Source organism: Alosa sapidissima, chromosome 1 (assembly GCF_018492685.1).
Source record: "Alosa sapidissima isolate fAloSap1 chromosome 1, fAloSap1.pri, whole genome shotgun sequence".
In the NCBI taxonomy this organism is placed as follows: domain Eukaryota; kingdom Metazoa; phylum Chordata; class Actinopteri; order Clupeiformes; family Clupeidae; genus Alosa; species Alosa sapidissima.
In genome coordinates, this window is record NC_055957.1 from 45,698,562 (window position 1) to 45,721,682 (window position 23,121).

The 23,121-nt window shown below is 39.3% G+C and overlaps 1 protein-coding gene across 8 annotated transcripts in view; it reads right to left on the bottom strand.

Annotated features, from left to right (window-relative positions):
* si:rp71-1g18.13 (uncharacterized protein LOC560271 homolog) overlaps positions 1–18,374 on the bottom strand; it is a 76,000-nt gene extending 57,626 nt beyond the window's left edge. For 4 of the 8 annotated variants that reach the window (XM_042075624.1, XM_042076132.1, XM_042076049.1 and 1 more), the window contains exons 1-36: positions 18,144–18,374; positions 9,696–9,753; positions 9,070–9,117; positions 8,851–8,931; positions 8,147–8,218; positions 7,905–7,964; positions 7,743–7,796; positions 7,214–7,276; positions 7,036–7,101; positions 6,809–6,889; positions 6,566–6,613; positions 5,264–5,362; positions 5,057–5,125; positions 4,895–4,954; positions 4,685–4,741; positions 4,514–4,573; positions 4,330–4,398; positions 4,162–4,236; positions 3,986–4,075; positions 3,850–3,900; positions 3,542–3,598; positions 3,400–3,450; positions 3,235–3,291; positions 3,060–3,131; positions 2,887–2,958; positions 2,565–2,627; positions 2,383–2,454; positions 2,142–2,210; positions 1,822–1,884; positions 1,663–1,731; positions 1,287–1,349; positions 1,128–1,196; positions 924–983; positions 762–824; positions 373–441; positions 102–173 (exon numbers count right to left, since the gene is read on the bottom strand). In XM_042075624.1, the coding sequence (XP_041931558.1) occupies positions 102–173; positions 373–441; positions 762–824; positions 924–983; positions 1,128–1,196; positions 1,287–1,349; positions 1,663–1,731; positions 1,822–1,884; positions 2,142–2,210; positions 2,383–2,454; positions 2,565–2,627; positions 2,887–2,958; positions 3,060–3,131; positions 3,235–3,291; positions 3,400–3,450; positions 3,542–3,598; positions 3,850–3,900; positions 3,986–4,075; positions 4,162–4,236; positions 4,330–4,398; positions 4,514–4,573; positions 4,685–4,741; positions 4,895–4,954; positions 5,057–5,125; positions 5,264–5,362; positions 6,566–6,613; positions 6,809–6,889; positions 7,036–7,101; positions 7,214–7,276; positions 7,743–7,796; positions 7,905–7,964; positions 8,147–8,218; positions 8,851–8,931; positions 9,070–9,117; positions 9,696–9,746 (2,295 nt within the window). In that variant the 5' untranslated portion in view covers positions 9,747–9,753; positions 18,144–18,374. The remainder of the gene's footprint in view (positions 1–101; positions 174–372; positions 442–761; positions 825–923; positions 984–1,127; positions 1,197–1,286; positions 1,350–1,662; positions 1,732–1,821; positions 1,885–2,141; positions 2,211–2,382; positions 2,455–2,564; positions 2,628–2,886; positions 2,959–3,059; positions 3,132–3,234; positions 3,292–3,399; positions 3,451–3,541; positions 3,599–3,849; positions 3,901–3,985; positions 4,076–4,161; positions 4,237–4,329; positions 4,399–4,513; positions 4,574–4,684; positions 4,742–4,894; positions 4,955–5,056; positions 5,126–5,263; positions 5,363–6,565; positions 6,614–6,808; positions 6,890–7,035; positions 7,102–7,213; positions 7,277–7,742; positions 7,797–7,904; positions 7,965–8,146; positions 8,219–8,850; positions 8,932–9,069; positions 9,118–9,695; positions 9,754–18,143) is intronic. The other 4 variants (XM_042075703.1, XM_042075886.1, XM_042075795.1 and 1 more) reach the window with 4 other exon arrangements.
* Positions 18,375–23,121: the final 4,747 nt, after the last annotated feature.

Consider the following 23,121-nt stretch of genomic DNA (forward strand, 5'->3'; position numbering starts at 1 on the left):
AAATACACAGATAAAATGTTTCCAATTTATTTTTCTGCTCTGCAACATTTGATGCATATTTTGCTTTGAGAACAGACACCCAACACCATCTGGATTGCTACCTTTGAGGTTGTAGTGTTGTCAGACAGACTATCATTACTGGCAGAGAGGTTTTTGTCCAACAGTGCATTATCCTGCAACAAAACAGAAACCAACAATTACATACAGCTTTGCAGTCGCAGGAACAGTCGATCTATGTCGGACTCATTGGCATTATAATCAGCCTCTATATAAATATTGAGTCATGAGATGCACTGCATGCACACACACACACACACACACACCTTGGAGGATTAAATATGTAAGAGTACATTAGTGACCAAATGCAGTTACCTCATCTGGAGGACAGCCCTCACGAGCCTTAGGTTTCTTGAACATGCCACCAAACATACCACCTTTCTCCTGGAACAGCAAAGAATGGACAAGAGAAGGACTTACAACACAATATGATTGTCACATTTGAACTCAACACTCTTTTATTAATTTAGAAAGAGACAATAACAATTAACATCACTTCAAAGCTCTTAACATAACCCCAAACCTTCTACCCAACACCCAGAGGCAATCACAAAGGTGAGAGAGTCAAGGGTAAGGCAATAACAAAAACCTATACAATACATCTTAAAATCGGAGGAAACCTTTATATAAGAATATTGTGGAATGAACAGCACTTCATTAAACAAAGATTAAACCAAAAGACCATCATGCCAGCACACACTTACTTTGGGTTTAGTGTTTTCAGACAAATCATCAGTACTGGCTGATAATTCAGTGGATAATGAGTCCTGAAACAAAAACAACCATTATATGTGAAAAAGAAAAGGACTTCATATGCATACATCATCTGGGATTAAAGAATGAAGTCTTCAGCATGCAAATGTTACCTCATCTGAGCTCTCCCTTTCTTTTGGCTTTTTGAACATACCAAACACACCCTGTTTCTCCCGAAACAGCAAACAATGGACATGGGATCATAACAGAGTTATGGAGAACAGGGCAAACAAACTTCTTAGCTCATAACTGATAAACAGAAGGAAGTCCAAATCAGAAAAGTCACAGGCCACAGAAAAGCCACAGTTCACACTCACCTTAGTTTTATTGTTGTCAGACAGGTCATCAGTACTGGCTGACAATTCGGTGGATACCGAGTCCTTATCCTAAAACATGAATACAGGAGAAAATTAAATAATTGGGCATGCAAAACATAGTTGGAAGACTACATAAGATAGTCTACAGTGGATAGTTACTTCATCTGAGCCTTCACGAGGTTTCGGTTTTTTGAACATGCCACCAAACACACCACTTTTCTCCTGAAACATCAAGGATATGGGTATCAGAAGTAGAGAAGTAGAGAACTATATAATAATGGCAAGATATAACATTTATGGAGATGCTGACAATGAACACTGTTATAATCCACTTTGCACCATCCAAAACCTAAACACTGTTAACAAGAAGGTGACACAAGCAAGGGCAAACCCACTAAAGTCTATGAACAAAAGCATATCACCTCATATATTTTAACTCATAAACCTTGAAATGAGAAGAAAACTGCAGAATACCATGGACCAACACCTGCATTTCACTCTGTGTAAAATCAAATAATATTCACATTCCACTTACTTTAGGTTTAGGGTTCTCACAGAGGTCATCAGTACTGGCTGACAATTCAGCAGATAACAAGTCCTTATCCTGAAACATAAATAGGTGTGAAAATAAAATAATCGGTCATGCAAGACATAGTTGGAAGACTACATAAGATGGTCTACAGTGGACAGTTACCTCATCTGAGCCTTCACAAGGTTTCGACTTTTTAAACATGCCACCAAACACACCACCTTTCTCCTGAGACATCAAAGATATGGGTATCAGATCATAGAAGTACAAAGAACTACATAACAATGGCTAGATATAAAATTTAAACTCATTTCATATCTCTTTCTTTATCTAAACAGGAAGGTGACACCAGCAAGGGCAAACCAATTGAAGTCAATTACGACCTCATATATGTTAACTCAGAAAACTTCACAGAATACCATGGAACACCACCAGTTCTCCATTCCACTCTATGTCAAATCAAATGACCGTCATATTCCACTTATTTTAGGTTTAGAGTTCTCAGAGAGGTCATCAGTACTGGCTGACAATTCAGAGGATAACGACTCCTTATCCTGAAATCCCCAAAATGAATTACTTGTGAAAGAGAGATCCGTACATCCATTCATATATACAACCATTCAGAGACACAATACATTATTTTACATGGTATACATTTTCATACATGCATCCACACATAGATCCTTATACATGCCTGAAACACACACTCACAGACACATCACTCACCTGAGTGTCCTTGTCTTCCTCAGAGGGTTTAGGGGCTTTTTTAAACATGCCACCAAAAATTCCGCTTTTCTCCTGGTCGGACACCGTGATGCAATGCATGGAAGAAATGGTCAGCTCTAACACAATAGAAAGATCAAAATGTTTGCTCTTATTGCTATGGTTAATGGTTCAGCATAACTCACTTTGGGCTTGTCTGAAAGACTTTCCTCACTGGCTGAAAGCTCCCCACACAGAGACCGCTTATCCTTAGAGAGACACAAACAAAAGCATTATACACTTACTCTCAATGCATGTCTCTTTTCAGATGTTGTTCATCACATACACTCTGTCAACACTGCCCATGCCTGAGATGTTGACAGTGACAAAAAAATGCATCTTCCACTACATTTTAAAAATAGTCAAATGATTTTATTGATCTATGGACATTTCTTATCAGAGGTTCCACCACTAACATAATCAAAATAAAAACACAGTGGTTCTCCAGTAATGCAGCTGCAATATTACCTCTTCAGATGGAGCATCCTCTGGGTGCTTCTGGGATTTCCTGAACAACCCACTGAACGCATTACCTCTCTCCTAAAACATACAAATTTCACCACAAGATCAACTACCTATACCCATGACTACCCTTATGTTGTAATATAATGTTACATACAATTCCAGTATAGCATTCCCACCTTAGCACTGTTCTCACAGAGGTCATCAGTGCTTCTCGAGAGCTCGTCTTTCAATGACTGCCTGTCCTGAAACTAAGTCGTCAAACAGTTGAATTTTTTAATGTTTTAAAATAAACTTCACATTGCACCTTTAATGTGATGGCTGTTAGCCAAAATGTATGCACTTAATAGTCACCTCATCAGCAGGAGTATTCTCTGTTGACTTGGGAGACTTCTTCTTGAACACTCCCTTCTGAAGGACACAACAACAAATATTAATGTATTGCAATTGGCAGACACTTTTATCCAAAGCGACTATCTAAGAGTCTGAACAAATAAATAGACAAAAAAGACCACCTACTTTAGTGGGCTCAACTTTTAGTGAAAGTTCATCATGTAATGACCGTTTATCCTGTGAAAACAAGCACACACCTGTTGGACTATGACCAGTGTGTTACAACAGCAACTGTACTTGTACTCTGTAGTCAGGACTCTACTCTTACCTCATCAGTGGCTTTGGAGGCCTTTTTGAAAATGCCACTGAACAGACCTCCTTTCTCCTATCACTCCGACAAGGAGTTATTCACAGGTTAAAACTTTGATAATGGTGACAGCAACAACAATAACAACAAACTACAGGTATAATGGTAAAAATTGACGGCCATGGTTATAGTCATTATATTTATTTGTATATTTTTATACATTTCTACACACATGCACACAATTTTTTGGTATCATGTAAGTGTCAAAATGCAAGATGTGTGACTGTGACTGCTGAACAGAAAACACAGAAGTCCATGTACTCCTTTACCTCTGAGAGATTGTCGTTGCTGGCTGAGAGCTCACTATGTGCAGAGAGATCCTGAGACAGAAGGAGAGAAACACTGTGAGCTCCTTCAGATGATAAGAAAACACCACCTGGTTGATGCAGCTAAGCCAAATCTTACCTCTATAGACCCATCATCCTCCGAGGGTTTGGGGGGCTGTTTAGACTTGGGCGTCTTCTTAAACATTCCGGTCAACATACCTCCTTTCCCCTGAAAAGAAGATAGAAAACCATCAACAAGAATAGACATGTGAACATTGGTAAGATCTTCCTGGCATAAATAGCACACTAATGCACCTTAGCCTTGTTGCTGTTTTCAGATAGATTATCATCATCACTGCCTGAGAGATTACTATGCACAGACAGGTTGTCCTGAGATGAAGAGAGCACAATGAAGGTTAGGATGAGCAGTCTGCTGTCTGAAAGTCTGCCTCAACTACATAGTGAAATTGACAAATGACTCACCTGCTCAGGTGTCCCATCTTGCGATGGTTTGGGTTTCTTGAATATTCCACTGAAAATGCCACCTTTCTCCTTTCAAACATGGAGCGTTTAAGCGTTCAAGTAAGAAATGACAAGTATTCCATGTTATAGTGAATGAAGTCATTGTAATCTAACTCATAATGACAGCATATTACGGTGAACTCACTTTGATGCTGGTGTCAGACAGACTGTCATTACTGGCAGAGAGATGATGGGAAAGACCCTCCTGAGACAAAGACAGACATCATTGTGTTCAGCTGTTTTGCTCAAATGTAAAGGAATAAAGATATGAAGATGGACATGAAAGGTTCACACAAACATGTGAATGGCAGTGTACCTCTGCAACATCTGATTTTTGAGGCTTTTTGAAGATCCCATGGAAAAGACCTTTCTCCTAGTAATAATAAACACAATAACAGATGATAATCAAAACATAAGCTAAACATCTTTTAAGATGCAATGATGTTTTAACAGATTCCTGACATGAAGCTATGGAAAATAAGTGTTGGAGATCTTTAATTGGGGTTTTAAGTGTTCATCTCGTTACCTTTGTTTCTTCAGGCCCTCCCTCTTCCGTGTTCTCAGCATCACTGGCTGCTGGGCTCACCTGTAGAACCCAAATAATTTTAAGGACAGATATGTATGGTGTGAAACTCAACCTCAGCAGCAGTTTGTGGCCCATCCATATGTTTGCATATATACTACATACCCTCAGGACAGAAGCAGATGTCTTCTCTTTTTGGAGGCCCCAGAACATTCCAGCCATGAAACCTTTCCCCTGAAATAACAGAGAATGGATTTACTTCCTGATCAGTGCTTTAACTCCACCTAGTGGTTGCTGCTTCTTTTCTGTCCTTCCTACACGGGCACACACACACACACACACACACACACACACACACACACACACACTTACATGTTTGCCCTCACTCAGCCTCTTCTCCTCAACCTCATCACCAGACTGCTCTTTCTCTGGATCAGGCTCCTCAGCAGAGAGATCATTGTCCACACTGGCCTAGGGTGAGTGGGGAAAGGCACATGGTGATCACTGCTGTTTGACATAGTGAAGGCGCATGGTGATCACTGCTGTTTGACATAGTGAAGGCGCTGTTTGACATAGTGAAGGCGCATGGTGATCACTGCTGTTTGACATAGTGAAGGTGCAGTTACAAACTCAGACTGGACACTTCATCTTAAAGACCCCCTATGCAGTTTTGGCAATTTCTTTGCTGTTTTCTCGCTTTTTGATTGCAGGTTTCTCTGCAGAGCTCCCCCTACAGCTTCAGAGTACCGGTATATATTTTACAACACTCTTCAATCGGTCAGTCTGTCGTCTCCTCTTTCCCTGTTCCTCTGACAACGGTTTCCTTGCTTTCTGCTTCTTTTCGCTGGCTCTGCTATGACGAATGTCTGAGAAACTCCATCGCTACCTTGTTATAGCCAGGGGCTGGCGTGTATGTGTGTACTGCAGTAAAGCAATTCGTAACATCACGAGACCACGAGACTTTCTGTCTCCGTGTCCGGCGGGCAGCCCAAAGTTCCAAGACTGCTTTTTCCACTCACTGATGCTAGGGGGAAGCGAGACGGCCACCATTCATCCCAGAAAAAGTCATATAACCATTCCAATGACTCTGAAGCTGTTAAAGGTTGTATCAGCGATAGCGGGGATACATCACTTCAGTTGATGTTCTAACAAAACAGTGAGCTAGCTCGCTACTCCCTCCCCCTCCCTCCCATGAAATTGAAACTCTCCTAAACGCGCATCTCGTCGGTTATTGGTTGAAACACTTTATTTTGTCTTTGAGTGGGTTGCCAACCCTTGTTGGTAGCAATTGTTTTTGTGTACAGATCTCGGAGCCTAGGCTGGCTACAGAAACGTGTTTTTTTGACGGCCTGCTTATGGGGCAGACAGTTAGCGGATCGTAAAGATCGTAAAGATTAGATGAATGTAATTTATGTTTGGGCCTTTTTTGGGCCTGAAATCGCTGATACAACCTTTAAGTTGAGGTAAATTAAGCTTAAAAAAACCTGCATAGTTCCCCTTTAAGATAGATAGATAGATAGATAGATAGATAGATAGATAGATACTTTATTGATCCCCAAGGGGAAATTCAAGAACAGTAAGGGTAGATAAGTAATAAGTCAAAATATTTTCAATCCGTTGGTAACAAACGTAGGTATTTAGATAGTTTCACACTTAAGCAGACAGTGACCATACCTGAGATTTGAATAGATTGGTCTTGTTCAGCATTCCTTTGAATCCACCCTAGCACACAAAATAAACTGTTACACAGAACCCACCCACACACTACAAACACCTTTAAAGAAACTGTAAACTCCTCAAGGTAACAGTAATAAAAGTTTAGTCAATAATCAAGCTTCACAATTACAGACTACGCCTTTGCTTTGGAAAAAGTACCTTTAATTAAAAAACATACATTCTCGAGTTAAAAAAACATACCTTCTTATTTTCAGTGGCGATGGGCTTCTCAGGTTCAGGTTTCTCTTCTGATTTGGGGGGATCAGAGTCTGATATATAGCTCTAGTGGGGGGTTTACAACCAATGCAAAAACAGGATATGAGGAAGATATTTAGAAAATACACACACCTAAAAAATAAAATGTTTAGTTTTACTTTAAGTTCCATCAGTAACTCAACTTTAAACTCAACTCATTCAACTCAACTCACTTTAAAAGTAGGTGCTTGTTCTTTCGGACCTTTCTGAAACATCTCTGTGAGCATGGCTACATTACCCTGAAAGAGATCAAAATGGTTGAGTGGCTAAAATGGTACACAATACAGCAGACAATTATGACTGACTTCAAGTTTGAGGTCGCTAGTTCATTAATAGAAAGCACCAAGCTACCTGTCTGATGTCTGTTTCATCTTTCGCTGCTTCAGAAACCTCTGGGTCCTTCTCTTTAGGAATCTAATAATGATATATTGATAATGATATAAAGCTTAATAAGAATCTTAGAATAGTTAGAAACACGTTCTTTCATTGTTCATTTATGTATACAAATACACACAGGACTTGTAGATATGAATACCAGTGGATGAAAAAGAGAATGGGAAGGCTATGAGTAGAGTAGTCACGCAGCTTCTGACAACCTGACTTTTCATGACAAGGCATAATTAGGAAAAATAAGACCACCATAGAAATAAACACACCTTTACCATCCATATTGTGCTTTACTGCCATGATACACTCACTGATCTTGTCCCCACACATATAACAACAAACTCCTGGCCTTTATGTACCTTTGTAGTGGAGGGGTTCCTAATCCACCACAAATATATTAAAGTAACAGTACAAAACACATTTTTATACACTTTGCTTATGGACAGCACTGGCAAGACTGACATAATCTAGAGGCAATAAAAGTCCATCTTACCTGCTTGGAGAGCCTTGGCGGGATGACCGGTTGTGGCGTGGCTGTGTTCTCATTCTAGGTAATAAGTCCCAAAACCACAAACAGTGTGAGGACTTCACAGATTCCAAAACACAGGAGGACGGTCATATATGGGATTAGCTGGAAAGAGCTGTGTTGACATACCTGATTATCCTGGGGTTTTGATGTCTGATATCGCCTGTGTGCAACTGTGCTGCGGAGTTCCTGAGGTACACAAAACACTGACGTTATACACCAGGAACGTTAACAGCACAAAGCCACCTACAATCTTTAACAAATGCAAATGTACTAGATGTCAAAGGTGGGTCATTCTGAAAGTCGGTCATACAGAATGTATGACAAATATAATACAGTATTTCACTAAACATGCAAAGTATTTGACCCACCTTCTCTGTTGGCTTGGGAGGGATAACTGGGGTTTGAGCCATTCTCTCCCTCTGGATTCTGTTCATGTTTACCTTATGAAAGGAACGTCATTACCAGTAGTGAATAAGAGTAGCACTCAAAGTACAACACATTGTAAATATGAAGAAACAAACTCCAATAATATCAATCATACATGACTAAGCAGGGCTTGACATTTACCTCTGGTAGCCTCCAGTGGCAGCCTCATTATAGTATTGTATTTTTAATTTATCTGAATATCTTGTCATTTTTCACATATCCATGAATAAACACATTTTTCAATGATATTTGAATATCTTCACATGTCCACTTTACTGCATTTCGAACATAATTGCTTGTCAGGTAAAATGCGTAGTTAAATTGAGAAGACTGCTGATAAGTTAGGTAACTAGCTATCATTTTAACCTTTGTTGTATTCAGATTGGTTTAGCTTAATCACTACTGTCGTACACACACACAGCATTCACTCAAATACATTGAAGGCTGATAATGATGACAACCATTTAGTTGGATTTTGCAACCAAAAAATCATGTTTGTTAAAGATACTGTTGAACTCTGCTTTAAGAGATGGCTGCTGGATGCTTGTGGCTAGGAACAGCACTCATTTTCGTACTGACCTCAATCATTACTGCGCTAAACAGCAAAAAATGATAATAAAATGACAAAATTCTGCATAGGACAAACCGCATCACTGGGCTTGAGAGGAGCTGCTGGTGTCTCAACTGTGTTCTCCTTCCCCTGTGTCTCTGGCCGGTTTCCGCTCAGCTGAAATAGGGAAGCGTGGTTCACCATTACTGTGGTGAATAAGTACTCTTGCATGCAATTACACAGATGGACAAACAGAGTTACTGATGGAGAGACATGACCCTCAGAAAGGCCTATACATGCAGCAGTGTACAATACCTCAGAGGAGAGCTTTGGTGGCCTCGGGGGAGCAGATGGGGGTCTGGGCTGTGTGATATAAGCATACGGAATAAGAAGAAATCATAACTCCAACCAATTCACTTGTTGTTTATCACATCTTGGTTCCTGGTCTATTTGTGCCATTCTACATATCACCAGTGCACCACTGGTACATTGCAATAATAATAATAATTTAAAAAGCGTGTTTGGACAAATGTAATCATCTAAGAGTTCAGGATCAACCTCAGAGAAATGTCAATGTCAAACAACCTGAGTTGTTGCAGAAAAAATCCTCAAAGCTCTCTCACAAAGTCTAAAAATAAACAGATGACTGCTGTGAAATGTGACAAACAAAACAAGATTAGTTATCCCACAAATATAAATATGTGTGAACAAGTCCCTGTATGTTATCCAAGTGGCCATAAATGACTTAAACTAACATCATCTTGGATATTTGTCCATTAACCTCACTGGTACTGCTGTTGATCAAATACAAGTTGCCATTAAGGACTTGGCAGTGATTCTGTGCGGAAGCAGTATTGTGTGTGTACAATAGGTGTGTGACTTGACATTTTATCAAATACCCAATGTCCTTTGTCTGGCCTGGCCTGGGAATTTCCACTCACCTGCGCTGGTTTTCTCTTTTTGGCTTCTGGCCTCGCCATACACTTCTCCATCTCAGCTCTACAAAGAACACACCAACAAGTCTCAGCATGACTATTGACTATCACTGAAACTCAAGCAGGGAGGAAGGCTGAGACAAAAGTGACATCAAACCCACGTGACTGGTATTCTGATCTGAGTTTAGCGAGTGAGAGCTTAAAAACTCTGAAACACAATAAACTGAAATAGGGCAATTAGTGTAAACATAAAATATGAATGAATGGGTCATGGGCCTGCATTAAATTCAGTGTTGCAATTCATCACGGAAATATTGGGGGGAAAGAATGTTTGGATAAACAAGCTGTAAGCGATAGATCTTCCTGCATATAAAAGGAATCACATATTTTACTAAAACGTGCTAAAACCTCAACGCATGTTTCCTTAATCTTGTCCTATGTTGTTTTGTCATGTCTGTCTTTTCCGTATAGGCTATTTTTCTACCAAAACGTTTAGGGTAGCCTAGATTTTATTGAGGAAAACAAAAGTGCGGTAAAATTAGAATGATTCTGGATATTCGGCAGACATTCTACTGAGTTGATTTACTGTTACAACGTTGCTTGTTAATCGTATGTCGCACACATCTAAGATTCTAGGCTTATAAATCACACAATTAAATCCCGTTTACAGAGGTCTCCAGCCCACATTTGGTGAAAAGAAGACCTCATTTGGTATTTTGAAGCCACAATATTTCACTTGTAATAACATGCTAACGCAAAACAGTAGAAGCACGCCGCAAACGTTATACACAACCTATTGCTCTGGACTACCTTTCACAACAGTTGGTTTTTCAAAATAATAGTCCCCCTTCTGTATTCAACGATGCACACAATATTCCCATGCCAATATTTCAGGCTGTGGTGCACTTGTGGCCAAATAAATGACACCATATTAGCCCTCTTCTGGAGGTCTTCGTATCACAGCCCATATTTTTGGAAATAATTACTTAATTTGGTGTTTGGGGGCCACTTGTAACATTTCACTTGTAATAACACGCTAACACAAAACAGTACAAGCTCGCCGCAAGCATTATAAACAATCTATTGCCGTAGACTACCTTTCACAACAGTTGATTTTTCAAAATAATAGTCCTACTGCTGTATTCAACAATGCACACAATATTTCAGGCTGTGGTGCACTTGTGGCCAAATAATTCACACCATTCGAACCCTCTTCTGTAGCTCTTCGTATCACAGCCCATATTTTTTTAAATAAGACTTAATTTGCTGCTTGGGGGCCACTTGTAACATTTCACTTGTAATAACACGCTAACGCAAAACAGTACAAGCTTGCGGCAAGCATTATTAACAATCTATTGTCGTAGACTACCTTTCACAGCAGTTGGTTTTTCAAAATAATAGTCCTTCTTCTCTATTCAACAAGCATACAATATTCCCATGCCAATATTTCAGGCTGTGGTGCACTTGTGGACAAATAATTCACACCATTTGAACCCTGTTCTGCAGCTCTTCGTATCACAGCCCATATTTTCTGGAAATAAGACTTCATTTTGTGTTTGGGGGCCACTTGAAATATTTTACTTGTAATAACACGCTAATGCAAAGCAGTAGAAGTACACCGCAAACATTATAAAGAATCTAATGCTATGGACTACCTTTCACAGCAGTTGTTTTTTCAAAATAAAAGTCCTACATCTCTATTCAACAATTTACATAATTTTCCAATGCCAATAATTTCACGCTATGGTCACTTGTGGCCAAATAAATCACATCATTCTAACCCTTTTCTGGAGCTCTTTGTATAACAGCCCATATTTTTTGGAAATACAACTTCATTTAGTGTTTGGGACCATATGTAATATTTTACTTGTAATAACACGCTAACACAAAAATGTAGAAACACACCACATATGTTATTAGGAACCTATTGTTATGGAATATCTTTCACAGCAATTGGTTTTTCATAGTAAAAGTCCTACTTCTCTATTCAACAACAGTTTTCACATGCCAATATTTCAGCGTGTCAAACGTAAATAGGTCACATCATTTTATCGCTCTCATAGAGATCTTCATGTCACATCACATATCTTCTAAAAAATGTAATTGTGTGGTTCTGTATGGCAATTTGCAATATTTCACTTGTAATAACATGCCCAGGCTTGAGGCATGGCACAAATATGACAAAGAACCTATACCTGCACAGTACCTTTCACACAGGTTTTTTAAAACAAAAAAGTTCTACTTTTCTAACAATCAACCTAAGTTGCCTCGGAAGGTAAAAATATTACAAAGGGCCCCCAAACACCAAATGAAGTCTTATTTCCAAAAAATATGGGCTGTGATACGAAGACCTCCAGAAGAGGGTTAAAATGGTATGATGTATTTAGCCATAATTGCGCCACAGCTGGAAATATTGGCATGGGGAAATTACTGTATGTCAATTGTTGTATAGAGATGTAGGACTTTTATTTTGAATAATCAACTGCTGTGAAAGGTAGTTCATACCAATAGATTCTTTATAAAGTTTGCGGTGTGCTTCTACTCTTTCGTGTTAGCGTGTTATTACAAGGGAAATATTACAAATGGCCCCCAAACACCAAATGAAGTCTTATTTCCAAAAAATACGGGCTGTGATAGGAAGAACTCCCGAAGAAGGTTTGAATGGTGTGATTTATTTGGCCACTAGTGCACCACAGTCTGAAATGTTGGCATGGGAAAAGTATGTCAATGATAGGACTTTTAGCAAAGCTAGCGAAGCGGTCATATAGGAATTGTCAAAGTTTTTTTCCCCCGTCATCTACTTCCTGAATCCCCCCCCCCCGTGCTGGGCCCCCCGGAACGCAAAAAAAAAAACAGTTTTTCCTAAATAACTACCTGAACCGTGGCACTGAGGATGAAGAATATTTTATGGTATGTTGGTCTCAAGGGCCCACATCAACCTGGCCCATAATCACTCATTTGTGATTTGCACTCCCTTGGTAAAAAATGAAAATGCAATATTATTCTGCTTTAATCGCCCCTATCTTCAGTTAAAATGTTCAGAACTGCACCAAATTTTATGTATATGATTGACCTGGCATTCTCTATGCCAAGTTTCGTAGAATTTCATCCATGGGGGGGTCTAAAAAAAATTAGGTTATGTGTACATTTAGTGACTGTACAATCATTGGCCTGTAGATGGCGGTGCATATACACATGCACACACACACACAGGCACCCACATACTATTGGTATTAGAACGACCAATACATAATTACAAATTTAGTAGGATTAAAACAAAGCCAAAATAAATATTCATCATCATCATCATGGCTGCATTTCCAGTATTGGCGATAAGTAGTCGTTTGTCCACTAGATGGCGCATCGTAGTGAGACGTAATTTTGTTGGAAGTTAAAAGTAGGTTGGAAAAACAATGGATGCTTCCTACAAGGACTGTAGTTTACCGCAGAGAACGTCTAATAAGGATAGGACGATGTTCACATGAAATGTAATTCCCATTTCTTCTTGAAGCCGAAAAAAATCTGAGGATGTTTATCGGACATGCTTGGTTTTTACTGCAGGTACGTTAATCTTATAATATCAATAAGGACCTAGGTAATGTTACCGTTAGCATTGGTTGAGTGATGGAGGACAATTTGATTGATTGCATTTGTAGAAAACTATAAATGTGGTTATACCAAGCAAATTGATAGCAGCACTGTAATTGCATCTTTCGACTGTCATTTGTTGCACGTGCTGCAAAAATCATTCTGTGCAATGGAAGATTTACCAATGTTACACCGGTCTGATACAGTTTTGTACATGAGTGAGACTGAGACGCCTGTTTATTTTGTTGTAAGTGCGTGCAGGGTGTGAGAGGGGAATCGATGTGCTTTGATTCCAGCTTTGTAGTTGTAGTCTGTGGAATTAAAAAGCACGTGTGTGTGAAGTATCCAAACAATGACACCTTCATTTCATTATGGATGCTTTAGCAACACACCTTAAGCTACTGTGTAGTGGGTCCCATTTAGAAGTGGCTACTTCATTCGCGCTTTCCTTGACTCATGGAGCTGCGTGAATTGTATTACAACTTTTCGCCAAGATAGGAAGGAGATTTTATTTAGTCGCCAGCATAGCCTATTGACAATTTATGTTGTAAATAGGCCTACCTAAGCCTAGCCTACCTGTAGCTTAGGGAAGCTAACAGCTTTCTATTAGGATCTAGTTTGTTAGTTACAGTTTTGTCATAACTCCCTGATGCATTTTTGCATTTAGAATAGCCAGAGCGTGGATATCTCAATCGGAAAATTAAACAATATCGGGTGCCTGGACTAGGCTGGGTGAACCCAGCCTGATCTGCCCGCTATTTATTTTTTGATTTCTTAAAAGATTGAGCTTGGTCTGGTGAAAGCCAGACTAGCCATGGACCTCAGTTACACAATGCAAGGGAACATGAATCAGCCTATATTTGCACGAACAATAACGGACAACAGCTCTTCAACTTTGGCCCGTTAAAATGTGTAGGCTATGAACAGTCTAGCGACGCATTTCATCAAGGCCCATTTGGACATGTCAGTTATTTGCACCACTGGTTAGATGTAAAACAGCATTTCGTTTCAGACTACTGTTACTTAATTTGTGCATTAACAATAACGTTTCAGACTACTGTTACTTAATTTGTGCATTGACAATAAAGTATCACATGAACTAAAGATGACTAAAATCTTATGTAGAAGAAGAAACATTCACAAAACAAAAAATCCATCCATCCAAAAATGACCTTTGTCAAAACGGCATGGAACTGACAGAGATGTTTTTGTTTATAAATATATATATATATATATATATATATATATATATAACATTATGCTGATACCTTTTGCTTTTCCCAAATACAATGTAGCCTACAGGTGTAAGTGACCTTTCATCAATCCAGTTGCAATGGATGAACTTTGATGAACTGCCCTACTTGTGATTGTTTAGAGATTTTAAAGGTTTTATAACAATGCTACATCTTCTTTGGCTGTTCTACACAGAGGCACCTGCAGGAATTAAGGCTATGGTACGCACCCCCCGGGCAAAAACAAATTCACGCGTGGACAATATTTGTCCGTTTCCCGTTTTACATAGCATAGCAACATTCACATGCAATAATACAACAACAACGTCTTCAATGACCTATTCATTTGGACAACTTGATACAGCCCTATACAGGCTAAAGTTACCTTTATTTTGGTTCTAGCTTACCGTGACGTCTGGCTTTAAACAGCTGTCTAATGCAGTCTAACATTCTGACAAGCAATTGCCTACCTTGTTCTTGCCCATCTGGAATAACCCCTAGCTTTGCTGCATCCATTCTTTCTGTTTTCGTTGTTTACACTTGTGATATCCATGATGAGTATTGAGTTAGTGAATTATCTCAACATTGTGTGCTGATAATATAGATAGCCGAGTAACAGAAAACAAGTAGCCTAGTTGCGTGCCTGCGTGCGTATTCTCTCTCTCCTGCTCAAACAAAATGTGTGCGCGTTAATTTTGATAACGTATTCACTAACTTCAATAGAAAAATGTAAATTGTAGCCTGATGGCATGCAGCTAATGGGATACTGTCCATAGTTGGGAAGGTATGGTGGGCCAAAACACACAGGCCTACATAAAAGTTTCAAGAGTGGGGGATGGAGTAAAAGATGGAGATAAATTGAAGTGTGATTTCTTTTCGCGGAACGGATGTACAGGACTGAGCGGCGGTCATATTTTGTACCGCTATGCGGTACATCTAGTTTTTAAAAAAAATGTAGTCTATTCTTTCAGGTAGTGAAAGGTAGTCCACAACAATAGATTCTTTATAACGTTTGCGGTGTGCTTCTACTGTTTTGTGTTAGTGTGTTATTACAAGTGAAATATTTCAAGTGGCCCCCAAACACCAAATGAAGTCTTATTTCCAAAAATATGGGCTGTGATACGAAGAGCTCCAGAAAAGGGTTAGAATGATATGATTTATTTGGCCACAAGTGCGCCACAGCCTGCTACGACGGATACGACGGAGTATTAGGGCCACACAAAATATTTTTGGGCCACACAAAATATTTTTGCCATGGCGAGATTAAACTCGACATGTTGACTTTAAAGTCGCCATGTCGAGAATAAAGTTGAGATGTCATGTCGACTTTAATCTCGACGTGTCGACTTTAAAGTCGCCATGTCGACATTAAACTCGACATTTCTAGAATAAAGTTGAAATATCATATCTACTTTAATCTCGACGTGTCGACTTTAAAGTCGACATGCTGACATTAAACTCGCAGTTTAAACATAGCATACACAGTTTAAGCTAGCCTACAGTAACGCACAATATGTTACATGAATAATGGGCTTCAAATCAAATAGGTGTTATTTCAGATAGATTGCAGATATTCAGATAGATTGCGTCTTGTCTGTTAACTACTCATTGCCGTCATCGTGAAGTGCTGTATCTCGCGGTTGGAAATACCATGCACTATGCCGTTTAGGCTATATAGCTAGAATAATACATGTATCCAATGATATAATGTTTCTATACAAAATGCTATTTCACTCTGTTTTACGTGGGTAAGGCCACCGCACATTCAAATAACTGCCCTTCATGAACCACAGGCCGTCACTCTCCATAGGTTAACTAATTTCTCTAAAACTGCTTTTCCATGTCTCACCTGCAATAAACATAGGAGGCTATAAACACAGGTATAGCCTAAGCATATATACTATTTTGATCCCGTGAGGGAATATGTGTGCATGTATACTTTATTTATGCACTATGTGTGCATATGTGCGCATGTAGGCTACTAGTAGGCCTACATGGGGTGTTCGGGAGGACAGCTTCATTCGTCCCTAGACATTCAGCAATAGGCTGTTTTGCATCCATTACAAACAAGCAATGTGAATTTCTAGGATTGGGGAGAGCGCCTAGTATGCCTAGAACCTTTAGATGAACACTCTTTAATAATAGGCCTACAATAAATAAATAAACCGAGAGGTAAGGCCACCGCACATCCAAATAACTGCCCTTCCTGACCCACATGCCGTCACTCTCCATAGTTAACATGCAAAACTAATTTTTCTAAAACTGCTTTTCCATGTCTCACCTGCAATACATATAGGAGGATATAAACACAGATATGTATATAGGCCTATACTCTTTTGATCCCGTGAGGGAATATGTGTGCATTTACTTATAGGCCTACATGGGGTTGCCTGGTCGGGGACAGCTTCATTCGTCCCTCCATAGACATTCAGCCATGGCGACTTTAAAGTCAACATGTCGAGTTTAATCTCGCCATGGCAAAAATATTTTTTTTCTTCATATGTGGCCCTAATACTCCGTCGTATTCATGTCACATATTGTGTGTTAGTGTAGGCTAGCTTAAACTGTAGGCTATGTTTAAACTGTATTTCGAGTTTAATGTCGGCATGACACGTCGAGATTAAAGTAGATAGGCCTATGCTATTTCAACTTTATTCTCGAAATGTCGAGTTTAATGTCGACATGGCGACTTTAAAGTCAACATGTCGAGTTTAATCTCGCCATGGCAAAAATATTTTTTTTCTTCATGTGTGGCCCTAATACTCTGTCGTAGCCTACTCCGTCGTAAATACGGCCTATGTCTAAACATTGTTGCACTCAAAGAAAACTGCAATATTTCATTCGTACTCCTTTCAATCGTCCCGAGCGTTCTCTCCAATCTAACTTTATTCTCAAAATGTTGAATTTAATGTCGACACGTCGAGATTAAAGTCGACATGATATTTCAACTTTATTCACGAAATGTCGACATGGCGACTTTAATCTCGTCATGGCAAAAAATATTTTTTTCTTCATGTATGGCTCTAATACTCTGTCGTACCATAGCAATAGATTCTTTATAACGTGTGTTTCTAGGCTACTGTTTTGCGTTAGCGTGTTATTACAAGTGAGATAGGCCTATTGCTGCTTCCAAACACCAAATGAAGTCTTCTTTTAACAAAATGTAGGCTGTGACATGAATAGCTCTGCAAACGGGATTAGCGCCTAGAATCTCATGCGCCACACACGACTAACAACGTATGTTTGTAACAGTAAAATCAACTCAGCCGAATGTCTGCTGAATATGCAATCTGAATCTAATTTTACCGCACTGAAAACAAAGAGATCATCCGTCGAAACGTCAAATTTTCGAATACAGATAAACAAGAGTCGAAAGAAAAATAAAGAAGTCCTTTCGCACATTGACAAAATCAGACCAGCTCTCCAGATATATATTCTTCGGACTTCCAACCAGCATGATGAAAACAGAGCACTTACAAAAACTGTCGATGGAAACTGGAATGGAATGGAATGGAAACGCAATAAAATAATCACGCTACCACAGGCCACTCTGCATAGGCTACGAACAAATAATAGCCTATTTCTTAGTCTAGATACCAGGTCGTCTAAATGTACAGCAACAGTAGTATCCTACCTTCGCTCACTGCCACCGTATTCTTTAAAAAAAACAGTTGGAACAACTTCCTATTGTAGCCTATGTGTTCCTTTGACAATACGGTTTGTGTGAACTGTGGCTCACGTGTCAAGACTTTACAAAAATATGGAACTCGAAACTCGGAAGACGCTTTTAAAGATATTTTTTTAGCTGGTGTTGAAATTATGGAATCAAACGGACTCCCCGGAGTCACACCTCACCATCCCTCCTCTTTTGCACCCTCGTCAATTCACCTGGGAGTGGGGCGTGGTTACTTTTGTGCGAGTGGAACACAGGTTACATGGCTCCTGACTCATCACACACACCAGTTTCTTCCTCCCATGAAAACCACAGGTAAGGTAGAACTGTAGGCCTACCACCGGCAGGCTACCTATTTCAGTTGAGCTTTTTACCTTCCTGCATTATGGTTTTAAAATTCGACTTGATAATGTATCCTATTGTGGATGAAAAACAAAATTAAATAAGTATAAGTAGGGGAGACCGGGGCTGGTTGGAACAGGGGCAGGTTGAAACACTGTTAATATCCAGGCTACTAGAGGGAGCTGCAACAAAATTCCAACACTAAACTGACGGCCTTATTGAGTAAGCTCACGTATGTAACTGGTCTCCAGGTCATTAACCCTTTAGGTGAGAACAACATTTTAATTTTGTATAGTCAAAACTTAGAATATGCACCTCCCACTAAATACATCCTAGAAGGTTAATAGTTAGGGATATAAAAAAATATTCATTATAATTGATTGCTATAGGGGACTCATCTATATCTTAAAATGAAGTTTGAAAACCTGAGGTGACTGATATTAGCAGGCTAACAGCATTTGTGCAAAAAAGTTTGACCTAATGTGGGCGGGGCAGGTTGGCACTGATTTTGGGGTTGTTTGGTACATACATTCCCTATGGCTATTTTGTGACAAATCTATAAACTTTGTATTTTACACATAAAAACATCATCAATCTTTAGTTTAGCATTGTTATTGTAATTACTGAACATAGCTTTACATTTGGAAGCATTTCAGACATTTTTAAACATTTGAAGTAAAAAAACAAATCGGTAGGGACCAAATTGGTCTTGATGGTGGGGAGCAGTGAGGGGTTAGGTGCCTTGCTCAAGGGCACCTCAGCCGTGCCTACTGGTCGGGTTTCCAACCGGCAACCCTCCGGTTACAGGTCCGAAGTGCTAACAGGCCACGGCTGCCCCCAAATAGATGAATACTTTCACCTTCCTCACACATCTGATAAACATTGACTAATGTGATATTCATAGATTATTTTATTCAATATTTGCAAACATCAATTAAAAAGAATGAAATCACAGATACTTAAAGAAATAAAATTATGTTAAGACATTAACAGAGTTCTAAAACAAAAGAGTTCTAACAGAGTTGTAAAACCCAATAGGGTCCGTGTATCATTCCTTCATTGGATAGGCTATTCAATTGAGAATCCAAAATGAAAAAACGAAAAAAGGCCTCAGGCCCAAAACTGATTTTGATATTTATTTTTTCCGATTGCTCTGACCCGGAAATTATTTATTGACTTTCATTGCCAGCTCCTGCTTCTGTTTTGCAGTGTTAAATCGGACTAGACCTACCAGTCCGATTCTAACTTTACCACACACAATTTAACCTAAAGATCTATATTTAAATGACCACTGGACAGAGCAACAGAATCTCTTTTTTCTACTCCTATGCTCGATTCAGTAGCGTAGCCAGAAATGTTCAAATGGGTGGGCACAGAAAAAAAAAGGTGGGCAAAGCCAATTTGATTGAACATAGCCTAAGAGAAGCCTAGATGAAATACACCACACAAACATTAGCCTAATCGGCATGACAAAGTGGAATTTATTGAACGCATTTGATCACAGCTGACAAATTAGGGACTGTAAGATATTTACCGGGGGAGGAGGGCCGGTCGTCAGGGGGGAGAGGGCCTAAGATAATTTTTTAAGCCTTAGGGGAAGGCCCAGGAGACATTTTTTGGCATGGGGGGAGGGCCGAGGAAAATTATTTTTTCCTGATCCATGATATTTTTTTCCCCTGATCAATGATCCGTTTTCGATATTTTAAAAGGTTTGTAGGCCAAAACATGATTCATGTCTCTTTGACAGAGTGGGCAAGTCCAAAAAGTCGCAACCCTACCTGAATCTCCCACAACCCCCCTCGTAAGCTTGCAGGTCACCTGCGGTTATGAGTCATAAACAAAATATTTTAATGATATTCGGGTAATTTGCGGGCGGGTCAGTTAAAATTAATTAAATATATATTTTCTACAAATAGGCCTACTTAAAATATCACGAGAAGGCTAGCATCAATACAGTAAAGTCAACAGTAAAGAAGCTGAAGACGCGAGTTAAAATAATAAAGACACCCCTTCAGTAGGGCCTATGACAGCCGAAACGGGCGGCCTGCAGGAATAAATGTTATGGCACAGACTACACAGCCATATCTACCGGTATGTATAGGTTCGCGCATGCATAAAAGTTACCTTAGTTCGTTGTGTTTGTGACTTTAAACAGTGGATGTGCTTTAGTAAAGCTTTGTGCTTCATTCAGCATTTTAAACCAGTTCTTACGCTAACGTTTTGACCAGCAATGTATCTCTCTTTCCTACCATGCCTCACCATTTTTGTTTTCGAAAGAAAGATGTATGTCCATGGCCAAATCTTATCCTAGTGTTCTAATCCTTGGTGGTTGCGTGCGTGCTTGCGCTCTTATTCTCATTCTCTCTCCTGCGCAAACATTATGTCCTGCATGCCGAGGTGAAGTTAGTTTGATATTTGATATTCGGATATTGGACAGATATTCATTTTTTTTTTTAATGCGGCCGGTTTCACCCTTTGTTTGCAGACAATGTACAAACAGATGACCTGTCTACTTGCTACCAGCCGACCTACTTAGGGACCGTCTATAACAGGGGTGGGCAAACTTTTTGGCTCAGGGGCCACATTGGGTTTTGAAAATTAGCCGGCGGGCCGCACAACAACCCCCCCCCCCCCACCACCACCATAGGCTTCTTATAGCCTATAATTTAGTATAAAAAGTATTTGTTTTAAAATATGAATTGCTTAAAAAACTGCTCATTTTATTCTGTTTAACAAATGTATAAATTGTGCACTGTCGCTTTAAGACAGTCGCTTTAATTCACGTTTATTTCTCAATGATCTTCTGCCTGATCCGCTATAGCTAGTGCTGTACCTACGGCTGGGCCTTCTCACAGTTTTTAAATGGTCAGTAGTGGGAACTACTGTTGCCTTCATGATTTCCTTTTAAAAGTTTCTTATAAGAAGGATATATCAATTATCAACAATGACAAGCCAGCTGGAACCTGCGGCTCTCTCTCCCTCTCGTGAGTGCAGACGCGTTCCCAATTAAATGGATCGCATGACGTTCACGTTAGATCTGCTGCAAAGGAGATAACTAAGAGTTAACTTAGTTTAACATGATGTTATCTCTATTTAACATGATGTTTTGACATTGACATTGTACGTTCTCTAAGGAGAGTGAAAAGCAGTTTGCAGTAAAGCTAACCAACGTCGTCTCTATCGCAGGAGAAAAATAGCGAGCAGTCTGATAACCAAATAAAATGCTCGGCGGGCCGGATGAAAGTGCTTGGCAGGCCGGATCCGGCCCGCGGGCCGCAGTTTGCCCACCCCTGGTCTATAAAGTACCTTCTGAATTACCTTCATAGTTTTTTTTGTCAATAGCTTTGACATCATGTGACCTAGTGACTCCAAACCAATACAGAATAGTTATCCTATATGGGACTCATCAGACACACCTCTTTTTATAGTCACTGTATGCACGCTGTATTTTATATGAATATTTTAAAGAAAATACATTATTTCCCATAAGAACCGGTCTCCTTTTTTTCAATACCTCCCAAGCCATATGACCTAGTGACTCCAAACCAATGCAGAATAGTTATCCTATATGGGACTCATCAGACACACCTCTTTTTATAGCGACTGTGTGCACGCTGTATTTTATACTAATATTTTTAAAGAAAATACATTATTTCCTGTAAGAAACAGACTCCTTTTTTTCAATACCTCCCAAGCCATATGACCTTGTGACTCCAAACCAATGCAGAATAGTTACCCTATATGGGACTCATCAGACACACCTCTTTTTATAGTCACTGTATGCACACTGTATTTTATACTAATATTTTAAAGAAAATACATTATTTCCTATAAGAAACGGTCTCCTTTTTTTCAATACCTCCCAAGCCATATGACCTAGTGACTCCAAACCAATGCAGAATAGTTACCCTATATGGGACTAATAATACACACCTCTTCCTATAGTCACTGTACGCACACTGTATTTTATATGAATATCAAAGATTCTAGAACAGAGCAAGATGGATTACTGGCAGGAGAATAAGTTGGATATGTTGAAGTACGTTCTATGACTCTATGGGCGCCATTTTGGTAAGCTCAGGTGTCGTCACAGACACTGGCTACCGTAGGAATCCTATGGCGCTGATCCTAAAATGAATTATTTATCCCAATATTTATTCTGTAAAGCTGTATGTTGAAATTACGAGAAACCCAATAGACCACACCATGTCTGTTAAATATATTGTATGAAGACAATGTAGAATTATTTCCGAGGGTAAATTAGGCTAGGGCACTGACATCTGTCCATCATCCAAAAGTTCAATAGGCCAGTGTTAATTTCGTTACTTTATTGGGAAACGAAGTAGTCTAAAGGTAACACATTACAATTTAAATTTCAGTAATTCGTTATAGTTACTGAATAACTGTAACGTCCATTCCTGCATTAGGCCTACTCACAATATCTGTCAATAACCTATTGACTTATTGTTTCCATGATTGCTTATATAAAATGTTTAAAATATGGATTAGCCTAAATAGCCTAGGCTACATAGAGATGCGCGGTGTAGCCTACACAACTTTGTTCAAAATTGATGCATTCAAGTAGCCTAGAAATCTA